This window comes from Ictalurus punctatus, chromosome 9, assembly GCF_001660625.3.
Source record: "Ictalurus punctatus breed USDA103 chromosome 9, Coco_2.0, whole genome shotgun sequence".
Classification (NCBI taxonomy): domain Eukaryota; kingdom Metazoa; phylum Chordata; class Actinopteri; order Siluriformes; family Ictaluridae; genus Ictalurus; species Ictalurus punctatus.
Window position 1 is genome coordinate 7,534,223 of NC_030424.2, and position 12,444 is coordinate 7,546,666.

At 36.2% G+C, this 12,444-nt stretch overlaps 1 protein-coding gene across 4 annotated transcripts in view; it reads left to right on the top strand.

Moving 5' to 3' along the window:
* LOC108269820 (ribosome quality control complex subunit NEMF) overlaps window positions 1-12,444 on the top strand; it is a 39,448-nt gene that overhangs the window by 7,136 nt on the left and 19,868 nt on the right. For all 4 annotated transcript variants that reach the window (XM_047157536.2, XM_017475878.3, XM_017475881.3 and 1 more), the window contains 8 exons: window positions 9,007-9,074; window positions 9,161-9,250; window positions 9,382-9,455; window positions 9,540-9,610; window positions 9,698-9,773; window positions 9,858-9,998; window positions 11,042-11,250; window positions 12,144-12,335. In XM_047157536.2, coding sequence (XP_047013492.1) covers window positions 9,007-9,074; window positions 9,161-9,250; window positions 9,382-9,455; window positions 9,540-9,610; window positions 9,698-9,773; window positions 9,858-9,998; window positions 11,042-11,250; window positions 12,144-12,335 — 921 coding nt within the window. The remainder of the gene's footprint in view (window positions 1-9,006; window positions 9,075-9,160; window positions 9,251-9,381; window positions 9,456-9,539; window positions 9,611-9,697; window positions 9,774-9,857; window positions 9,999-11,041; window positions 11,251-12,143; window positions 12,336-12,444) is intronic.

Genomic DNA, 12,444 nt, shown 5'->3' on the forward strand with positions numbered 1-12,444 from the left:
TACCGTTTCTTTATTTTGTAAATCTATAACACTTATTACATTTATATACAATTACATGTTATAACCCCATTACAGTTACTGCTCTCATAAAAAACACTCTTTTGTTTCTAAATATAGCAAACAAAATATTTGATCAAAATGAATATTTTAGTCAGAGTTATTGCACTTCCTTTCTATCACATGCTCTTTGGTTGACGCACATGCGTGGACTTGCGCTCATTCAGTGAAGTTAAATGAAGACTCGCTCACGGTCAGGACGAGACTTTATGTAAAATGGAAATACTGGCATGAATTTCTAACATTTACAGATAAGTATTTAAAGGTAAAAATGTCATTTCTGCGCTGAAGAAAACATGTCTGGAACACATTAAACAGCACACGCATCTGTCGCAGCATCTGACACGACAAGCCATGTTAATACACTTACGAGTTTGTTTGAAGCGCTTAATATAAAACACTCATGTTCTGGATCGTGCACTTTTCCTGCAGCAGCTCCCTCTGTGACCTCTGCTGTTTTTCAGATGCGTTTTATTCATAGAAATGTGTTTTTCACCATTGTGAAGTGATTCCACAGACCCAACTAATCAGTAATGAAAATTGTTGTTGATTATTTTACTTATTGATTTTATCGATTAGTTTTTATCAATCAGAGACAGATTTATGTCAGCTTTAATTCACAATATCAGAATTCCAGTGGGTCAAACATTTACATATGGGTCAATCCATCTCAAGTGGTCAAATAATTAAGTTGTTTGCTTGGCTGTATTGGCTGTGGAAAACCACCATTGTTTTCTGCGTTTAACTGTGATTGCCATCTTTGCTCACAGTTCCACATTTAGGGTCATTTTATAATGGGGTGGGTTCAAGTCTCAGTCTTAATTTTTTATGGGGTACCTAGGTAAGTATATTTTGCATGCAGCACACTTCATGTTTTTATTTTTTTTATTTTTATGAGGGTGAGTGGAATTTTTTAAAATTTCAGGGTTGAATATCTCTGCTGGAGGACCAGATACAAACCTGAAATTTACAGAAATAAGTACTCTATAGTAGCATTCTGCTATAAAAATTTTTTGTTTGAGATTCCACTGGTTACAGGGCTAGTAGAAATCTGGAGAAAATATGTATTTTGAGAAATGAACAGATGTAATATAAGCATAATAAATAATAAAATATTAACAGTATTTTACTGTAGTTATGTTTATGGTTGACAGTCAATAGCTTAGTCTTGTCAATGAGGTCTAAAATGTTACTAGATTTGACATTGGCAACAGTGAAGCAGGGTTCTTAAAATTTGCAGAGTTTAGATCCAACCTGTAATTTTCTAGTAATCCTGAAGACCTTGGTTATCTTGTTCAGGTGAGTTTAATTAGGGTTGGAGCTAAACTCTGCAGGACACTGGACCTTGAGGGCCAGATTTAAAGAACCCTCACTGCTGTGACAAGTGTAAGGAGGACATAGTGAAGTTGGTTGCAACAATAAACATTTATTAATATAAATAGAAAAATATTTAAAACAAGGGAACAACACAGCCTATAGATCTATAAAGGATTTTAGTGGATCAAAAATATAGAAAATGGAATACTCAAAACAAATAACAAAAGCAAGTTAAACTAGACAACAAACAAAAGTCAAAATCAAACAGAAAGCAACCGGGAGCAAGTGCTCTCCACACAAACACAGCCTTTATAGAGGGAAGAACATCGTTCTCTTGATGAGCCTACTAGCCACACCCACTAGCCAGCTGTAGCAGGAAGAGCAGGAGACCCGTCACAAAATGTATCTAGTATTTATTATAAAATTGCAATTAACCATATATAATATTGGTTAATCATGTTTCTAGACATTTTTTTTTTACTTATTTCAAGATTGAAAATTTCTTATTCTATTGCAGAAAATGTTGCTCCTTTCTAGAAATTATTGCTGCAAATGAGTTTGTGAACCCTTTAGAATATTCTATATTACTGCATAAATATGACCTAAAACATAAAATTTTTACATGAGTCCTAAAAGTAGACAGAGAGATCCCAATTACACAAATGAGCCAAAAATATTATACTTGGGATTTCAATAATGCATATCTGAGAGTGGAGAAAATATGTGAACCTCTAGGATTAGAAGTTCACAGCACATGTTTGTGGAAATGTATCATGGCACGAACAAAGGAGACTTTTGAGGACCTCAGAAAAAGAGTTGTTGATGCTCATGAGGCTGGAAAAGATTACAGAACCATCTCTAAAGAGTTTGGACTCCACCAATCCACAGTCAGACAGGTTGTGTGCAAATGGAGGAAATTCAAGAAACATAGTTACCCTCCGCAGCAGTGGTCGACCAACAGAGATCACTCAAAGAGCAAGACGCGTAATAGTCTGGGAGGTCACAAAATAACCCAGGGTGATTTCTAAGCAACTAAAGGCCATGAGTCCACCATCAGGAGAACACTGAACAACAGTGCATGGCAGGATTGCATGCAGGATTGGCAGGATTGCAAGGAGAAAGGACCCTCCAAAAAGAACGATGCTGCCCATCAGCAGTTTGCTAAAATTCACATGGACAATCCAGGAGGGTATTGGAAAAAATGTTTTGTGGATGAATGAGACCAAAATAGAATTTTTGATTTAAATGTGGAAAAAGACTGCATTCCAGCATAAGAACCTTACCGCATCTGTGAAACATAGTGGTGGAAGTATCACGGTTTGGGCCTGTTTTGCTGCATCTGTGCCACGATCAATTGCCATCATTCATGGAACAATGAATTCTGAATTATACCGGCAAAGAAAGTGTCAGGACATCTGCCCGTGAAGTGAATCTCAAGAGAAAGTGGGTCATGCAGCAAGACAACAACCCTAAGCACACAAGTCATTCTACAAAAGAATGGTTAAAGAAGAATAAAGTTGATGTTTTTAAATGGCCAAGTCAAAGTCTTCATCTTAATCCAATAGAAATGTTGTGGAAGGGCCTGAAGCAAGCAGTTCTTGTGAGGAAACTGCTCAGAAGTCACTTACTGCTGTTATCACAGGAGATACAACACCACAGCTCTGCTTATGACACTGTTCATTTATAAAACACCCAAATTAATATTGTAATTCCATAATTGGAATCCATAAAATATTTTCACGCATACCAACTGTACACCTGTACCAACATGATGGATCAGGGTTCTTCAAATCTGGCCCTCAAGGTCTAATGTCCTGTAAAATACTGTTCTTTTTTTATTATTTATGTTTGTATTACATCTATTAATTTCTCCAAATGCATGAATAAAGTAGGTTTTTGTCCAGATTTCTACTAGCCCTAGCTCTGTATCCAGTGGAATCTCAAACTCTTCCTTTCGAGGACTTATTTCTGTGAAAATTTTAGGTTTGTATCTAGTCCCCAGAGATATCCACTGCACTACAGATATTCAACACGAAAGTGAATATTTAAAAAATCTCTTTCTCACCCCGATTAAAAAAAAAAAAGAGAAGTCTCAAACCTGAAATGTTCTGCATGCGCACTATAATTACCTAGGTACCCCCTAAAAGAATTAAGACTGAGACTCAAATCCTTCCCATTATAAATTGACCCTAAATGTGAAATTGTGAGCAATCTTGAGTGTTACATTTTGATTTAAAGTCTAAGTATAAGGAACAAGAATGTGTGAAATGTTTATTTAGGTTCATGTACCTTGTAATGTGCTCTAGAGCTCTAGAGCTTTTTTCTAGAGTTTTTGTTCCAAGGAGCTAGGACCATCCTGTTACAGGAGAACGGTTTTGAATATCAGAGTTCTTTTGATAAGTTTTGTTTAGTCAGGTCTCAATATTATGTGTGCCAGATTTGATCAAGATTGGACAAAATTTGGAGGAGGAGTACCAAAAATGGCACTTAGATGGAAGCATTTTTGGCATGTTATTGTAACTTTGAACCAGTAAGTGGCACTGTCATGGAATTTGTTGCATTGCCTCAGGCATAGACCTGAAGTTGCCTACCAAGATTTGTGTCAGTGTACAAGGTCGTTGTGTCAGTGTGCAAGGCTGAGATACAGCCTCACATCCTGTTTGGTGGCTTCGCCTTAAGATTTGTTGGCACATTACAGGCAAACTGTTTTGAGTATTAGCATTCTTTTGATGACTTTTGTGAGGCTTACTCTGAAGATGTTGTTTGCCACATTTGAAGATGATTCGACAAAATGTGTAGGAGGAGTAGCCAAAAAAAAGTTTTAACAAAATCCAAGATGGCGGAAAATCGAATTAGGTGGAAATGGGTGTCATGGGCTGCGTTGAACTCGTCTTGACCCAGGGTTTTAAATTTTGGATGCCCGATTAAAAACTATGACCTTAAAACGAATTAGGCCCAAATTTGACCCAATGAATATTCCTTGACCCTGCCCAATCAGTGCTCCAGATGATTCTATGGGCTGCCTTAGACACCCTAGCTAGAAGAAGAAGAAAACAGAATAAAAATACGGTGTCTATGCACAGTCAGAGCAAAAAACTGGTGGCTTTGGCAATGCCAATACATATAGGTAATCCCTCCAAAAAAATTTGGAAAATTAAAAATGGTCAAGCAGCTTGTATTGGACCACTTGAAATGCAATGTCACTTGATGGAATGACCCATACACCAACTTGACAGACTATTTATTTAAAGTGTGGACGATACCGGAAATTGATGTAATGTCTTTTAGAAGCTTATAGAATTGGCATTGTTAGGAGTTGTCATAATTAGGAGTTGTCATAATTAGGAGTTAATTGGTATTGCTATCTTCAGTGCCAGTGACTTTTTCTAAGCAAGTCAGCCAAGACCTCAGAAAACAAAATTGTGGACCTCCAAAAACCCAGTTGCTCCTTAGGAGCAATTCCCAAAGAACTAAAGGTACCATGAGCATCTGTACAAACAGTTGTATGCAAATATAAAATTCTTCGGACCATACAGACACTACATTGTTCAGAAAGCAGGCACAAATAAACTCCCAGGGATGAATAAACTTTGATCCAAAAAGGTTCATCAGTTCAAAAGGAACTGATGAAAGAGTTGGAGGGAAAGGGGAAACAAATTTATACATCCACCATTAATCCATACATTGCTATGGCCTGAAAGGTTGTCATGCAAGGAAGGCGCCCATACTCCAAGATTGCAATTTGCAGGTGATCACCAGGACAAAGACCTAGCATTTTGGAGGACAAAAATGTAACCGTATATACCGTTTGACCATAATGATCAGCACTGTGTGGAGGAGAAAGTGGCCATCCCAAACCCCTGACCTGAATTACACAGAAAAATTATGGAGTGAAATAGGGCTGCATGGTTATGTCCAAAATGATCATCATGATTATTTTTGATCAATATTGAGATCACGATTATTTATCACGATTATTTATCACGATTATTCATTGATTTTAGGGACTTTTTTTTTTATTGCACTTTCACATTTAAATAAACAGACCACTACTTTCAGCTCCATGTTGTGCTACATTCCTGCTAATTTACAAATCTTTGCATCAAATTAGACTGGTCCTTAAAGTGCATTATCTTGTAGAAGCAAAATATAAATAAAAGTGTACCCAGAATATAGGATAAAAATAAAGTAAAAAATAAAAATGCCATCAACCAAACGAAAATATGCAATCCAATATGACAATATGCAACCAAATGAAAACAATTCAGGCCTATGTAGAAAAGGCAATAACAGTGTTTCCAGGAGGAGAGATGCAGACAAATCACCCAATAGAGTGGTGCCTGTCATTTTGTACCGGAACCCGGAAGTTAACATCACACTGGTTCCCTCGACAAAAACCCAATAGGATTTTCACATAGACTTTTGGATTATTGCAAAAAATAAGCTCTGTGATCAACAAAATTTTACAATACTAAGATGTTTTGTCCATCAAGATAATTTTCACGAATTAACACAACTTTTATGAAGTTTGAAACCTAAATACAATCAGAAAAATAAAAAGCAAACTGTGCTATAAATGAACTACGTCACAGTTGCTCGACTTCAGCGTCACCATCACAAAGCTTCCGACAACTTCTCCAAACTTAATTTAAAACATTTTCCATAATACGGATTTATTCTGTAAATGAATCTTCATCCACGTTTTTTGGGGGAATTGTGCACAGCAAACCTGAACCAGTTTATCCGTAAAGTTTTTTCCTGTTCAGTGTGATGACATTTAATGTCCCTGACAACATCTATAGTGCCATTTAGCAAAATGTTAGAGTCATGATTTCCCTCGTGTAAGCGCTGGAGCTCGCAGTGAAGATGGCAGCTCGAGCGCTAAAATGCTAACTCGTGTCCGGGTTTTGGCATACAAAATAACTTCATCACTGCGCCACTCTATGGGGACTGGCTGTAAGTTTTGGAAGCGCTTGATTTGAGCTGCAGTGGAGTTTTCTATGAGCGGAGGACGAACTTTAAATGTCGATATCGCAGTCGATCATGTTCATGTGATCGTGGGCAGTCAAAATTGTAATTGAGATCAATATTCGATTAATTGTGCAGCCCTAGAGTGAAATAAAAAATAAAGCTGGTCAGTGCAAGGAGACTCTTTGTTGGACCACATACTGAAAAGTTTATATAAATCTTTGACCCACTGAAAATCTGATATAGTATATAAAATCTGTAATTAGCTATTATATTGAAATTTCCTCTTATAACAATAAAGTAGATTGAATTAACACAGTAAATATATGACAACATGAAATATGTAATGAAAAACTGAGTTTGAATGTCTTTAGCCCAGGTGTACGTAAACTGTTAGCATCAACTGCAAATTGATTATTATGTAAAACCAAAATGGAGAAAATTGAATTTAAAGATTTCATTCCAATTCCATTGAAAGACTCCTCACCTACCCCTCTACATTTATAACCTAATCTACTGATGGAAAAACAGCATTACTGCCAAATTTGAAATAATTATAAGTTTACAATAGGAAATGAGTTTTCACGTCAGTCTCTGTATCATCACCTCAGGTAAAATCACTCCTGGCATTTAAAACATGATTGCTCACTTGGCTGTTCTGTGTCCACTCTTACATCAGTGGGGAAATTCAGTCACTTATGCTCTGTTGACTAATGTCAGAAATTTTAATGTCTTCATTAGGTTATTTATAAATTTCTTTCCACTGTCAGCTGTACAGAGTGTGTAAGTGCTTTTCTCTTTTGGATGATGTGACTGTGCAGGAGCATCACAAACATTCTGAGAGGTGGTTTCTGGTTACAGCCTGAATCGATTAGGCTTATGTCAATTTTGGTATGGAATGTAACTATCCAAAACCTTGAAGCATTGAATTCATTGAAAAGCACTCTTACCTAGGTTTTAGACAGACTGACTACATTTACTGCTCTGTTTGTTAAATTGTATCCTTACTCATCAAGTCAAGGTTAGAAATCAACCTAAATTAATAGATTTCCAAATCTTTTTGCTAAAGTACTACATTTCCTTAACATACAGTGCTATGAAAAAGTATTTGCCTTCATCATTTCTTCTGTTTTCGTGTATATCTCGTATTAAATTATTTCAGTAATTAAAACAAAATCTAAGATAAAACTAAGGCAAATTGAGTGAACACAAAATACCGTTTTTAAATGATAATGTTATTTATTGAAGCAAAAAAGTTATCCAGTACCAACTGGGCCTATGTGAAAATGTATTTTCCCCCGTAGTTACTAATTCCCCAAAATCTATGAAACTAAATTCATGATGGAGTTCAGCTGGACTAGACACATCCAGGCCTGATTACTGCAAACCCTGTTCAATCAAATCAACGTATATCAACATCAAAATCAACTTTTTCAACAGCATGAAGTTGGTTAAAAGGTCTTACCCAGTAACACACTATGCCAAAATTGAAAGAACTTCCAGAAATTATGAGGTGGAAGGTGCTTGAAATCCATCAGTCTGAGAAGGGTTACAAAGCTATTTAAGTCTATGGGATGCTGAAGGACCACAGTAAAAGCCATTATCTCCTATGGAAAAATTTGGCACAGTAGTGAACCTTCCCAGAAGTGGCAGACCTTCCAAAATTCCTCCAAGAGCACAGCAACAACTCATCCAGCCATTCACAAAAGATCCAAGAACAGCATCAAAAGAACTACAGGCCTGTTTCATATCAATAAAGGTCACTGTTCATGACTCCACTATCAGAAAGACACTGGGCAAATATGGCATCCATGTAATTGTAGCGAGGTGAAAACCACTGCTAACCCAGAAGAACTTTAAGGCTTATCTGAATTTTGCCAAAACACACCTTGATGATCCTGAAACCTTTTGGGAGAATGTTGCCGAGTCGAAAGGGGAACTTTTTTGGAAGACAAAGGTCCCGTGACATCTGGAATAAACCAAATATAGAATTCCACAAAAAGAACATCATACCTCCGGTCAATCATGGTGGTGGAAATGTGATGGTGTGGCGATGCTTTGCTGCTTCAGGGCCAGGGCAATAATTGAGGGAAACATGAATTCTGCTCTCTACCAGAAAATCCTAAAGGAGAATGTTCGGTCTTCAGTCTGTAAGTTGAAACTCAAGTGCAACTGGATTATGCAGTTGCTTTAGCAGCATGACAAGTCCTAGTCCTAAAAGTAAGTGGAAGACTGATGTCCAGTTAAGTGTTGCGAGTTGCAGTTATTGCTGCTAAAGGTGGCACAACCAGATTTTAAGTTTAAGGGGCAATTAGTTTTTCACATAGTTGATGGGTGTTGGATAACTTTTTATTGGCTTCAATAATTATTTTTTTTTTAACTGTATTTTGTGTTTACTCAGGTTGCCTTTGTTTTATGTTGTATTTTTGTTTGAATATCTAAAACTAGTATGAGACACAAAAAACAGAAGAAATCAGGATTGGTGCAAATACTTTTTCACAGCACTGTAGATATGTCAAAGTTTGTAACTGGAAGAAAACTTCAATTATGTTTTTTTTTTGTCATTTATGGCTGTTTTCCAGAGCTCAGCCAAAACAAGAAGACCACACATTCATAGATTCAGATTTTGAGTAATGTTATTGTTTTGTGTTTGTTCTTTTGCAGGCTTAAAGATATTTTATCCAAAGCGCAGAGTGGAGAGCAAATAAAAAGGATTCTAAATCCCCACCTTCGTAAGTGTTACTACTATGCAGAATATAATCTACATAATTTCTTCTAACATTGGGCTTTGAGTTTCTTGTACTTTATATTTCCACAGCATATGGAGGCACTCTTATTGAACACTGCCTTATAGAAGTTGGTTTTCCTGGTCTTTTAAAAATGGATCATCAGTTTAACATGACAGAAGGTTTGTTTTCCTGTTGCGATTCAAGATATGCAGAAATGAAACCAAGATACTGTATATACAGTATATATACTTATATTGCTTCATAGACATTCAAGGAGTTAAAAAGAGCATTATAATGTGTTATCCTACAGCTGGACCAAAACTTCTGGAGGCTTTGCAGATGGCAGAGAGCTATATGGAGAAAGCAGCCAACTTTAATGGAAAGGTTAGAATTAATATTGAATTTGAATTTTAATGTTGAATTCTTAACAATTTGTAAGAGAGTTTGTATGATTGTCCTCTGTGAAAGGGTTACATCATTCAGAAAACTGAAAAAAAGCCAAGCATGATGCCAGACAAACCACAGGAAGAGTTGCTCACGTAAGATCATTACATTATATTAATATTCTTTAATTTAAAGTACAGGTTGTCTGTAATTTCTTCATGACCCTTTCTGTGGTTTAATAGGTATGAGGAATTTCACCCATTTTTCTTTTCCCAACACTCAAAGAGCCCATATGTTGAGTTTGAGTCATTTGATAAGGTTTGTGGTCCATTTTATAAGTGATTTTGATTTTGATTATGCTACTATGAGCTTATGTTTTTATCCTATCTTTTATCCTGTCAGGCTATTGATGAGTTTTTCTCCAAGATGGAGAGTCAGAAGATTGATATGAAAGCACTTCAGCAGGAGAAACAAGCCATGAAAAAGCTTGAGAATGTGAGAAAGGATCACGAACAAAGGTTGGAGGCTCTACATCAGGCCCAGGTGGGGTTTCCAAAGTGAATCATTGTTTCATTACAAACTTTTATTTGCTCACAGTATACTTTTTCCTCAAGGCAGTTCAATACAAGAAACTAGGCCATATAGCTACCTCCATTCTGTAGCCAGTACTCTAGGAAAACTTGGAGTGACAATTGTGGTCGTCTGTGAGCTCATGAATGAGGAATGGGACCTTACATTTATCTTATTTATACAACTGAACAGTTGAGGTTTAAGTGCCTTGCTCAAGAGCCCAGCAGTGGCAGCTTGGCAGTGCTGGGATTTGAACTCAGGACCTTGCCCAGGTGTCATGTGATGGGGAGAGCAAGCTAAAGGTTGGAAAATGGGAAATGACCAAATTAAGAGAAAATGGTATAAAAATAAATAAGCTCCATATCTAATAAAATATATAGTTAAATATAAGTATGTAAAACTGTTAAAAACAAAAACAAACACCTACTAAATTAATAAAATGGCACACTAAATATTATGTTATGTTGAAAGAACTTTGTATCTTTGGTTTTGGCAGTCACTGTGTTGCAATTTGTTTTTATTTAAAATTTACATTAATTTAACATGTAATTACCTCAAATATATGATATTTGAAATTGAAAATCTGTAAATATAAGTTGGTGTAAAAGAATATAAATGCATTCCTGCAAAATGGCAATTATTGTGAAGAGACATTTGCTCTGTTAAAGCCATCTCCGTTTATATATAAAATGATTGATTTTGTGTTATTTTGGTCGAAGATATTGACAGAGACCAAAGTACTCTATATTGTGCAGTAGAGATTTAGATGATAAACGGGTATAGGGATATGCTTTGATTGACATTTGACATACAGTAGATATATAGTTAAAGTTATGCAATACTGATAAAGATTACACTGCTGTTGCATATAAATCCATAAATATTATGTAAATGCAAAGCTGTATGCAGACACTGTTCATTTTCAGCTTGGCAATTTTTTCTGCCATTCACCACTGGAGTTTTATTAAATAATACAGTGCTTTATGAAATGCAAATGTAATATCTATGTTTTGCAGGAGGTGGACCGTTTTAAGGGCGAGTTGTTGGAAATGAATCTTCCCATTGTAGAGCGAGCTATTCAGGTGGTGCGCAGTGCTCTGGCTAATCAGGTAGACTGGGCTGAGATCAGCCTAATTGTCAAAGAAGCTCAAGCAGCCGGAGATCCTGTGGCATGTGCAATTAAAGAGCTGAAACTACAAACCAACCACATCACTATGCTACTGAAGTATGTTATAGTATATACTCTTGCTTCTGCTGCCTTTGAAGCCCCTTCGCCTTGGCATATTATGTTAAGATGACTGAAAACCTTTTTAAACCTCTTCTCTTAAGTGTTATAACACTCAATCTTTTCATTTTGTACTAGTCCATTTCTGCACTCTGCCATAAACTCTTTAACAATATCTTAACAATTTCATTTATTAACAATATAAAGTTTTATGAAAACTGACATATTTAGGGACCTAACTGACATATTTAAGGACCCTTCTGATATTCAAGTGTGTGTACACAGGTGGGAGTGCAAGTGAGTTTTCTTTCAGCCATCTTGTATGTCTTGGGTTAAAACGATTGAAACTTGTTAATAAAAATAATATAAGTGGTCTGCACTTTTAACATTAGCGGTTCTACAAAATACTTTTCACTGTTTCTCATTCACCCACACACCAATGGCAGCAGAGCTGCCATGCAAGGCACTAGCCTGTCATCCGGAGTGACATGTGGTTCAGTGTCTTGCCCAAGGACAATTCGGCATGTGTAGGGATCAGGGATCGAACCTCCAACCCTGTGATTATTGGATAAACCCGCTCTACCACCTGTCTACCATAGCCGCCCCAATATAAAATGTGTAAAAAAAAAATAAATAAATATAAATATATATATATATATATATATATATATGATTTTTCATGTTCAGCTAAATATGTGGAGGCAAGTGTGTCAAATTTCACATTGAACAAATCATTTTTAGTATTCCATTATTTGTAAGAATTAAAATTGTGTAAGAATTGGCTTTTTGTGTTAATTGTGTTAAAGCCATAAATGGACTTCTTTCATTTCAGCATTATCACACTTGCTATTGAGTTTGAGCTGACAATCAAAAATAAAACTTTCACGTCACAGGAATCCATATATTGGCCCAGAGGAAATAGAGGAAGAGGAAGAAATCTCAGAAGATAGTAAAGATGGTTCTGGGCAGCCAAAGGGGAAGAAAAATAAGAATAAAGACAAAGGACAGAAGAGCAAGATCCAGAAGAATAAACCCATTCTGGTGGATGTGGATCTTGGTTTATCTGCTTATGCCAATTCAAAAAAGTGAGTACTCAAGGTCGTAAACATAACATATAATTGCATCTGTATGAGATAATCCAGGAAATTCATGTAGTTTGATGTTGCAATTTCAGATTTTTTTTGGTTACCTTCT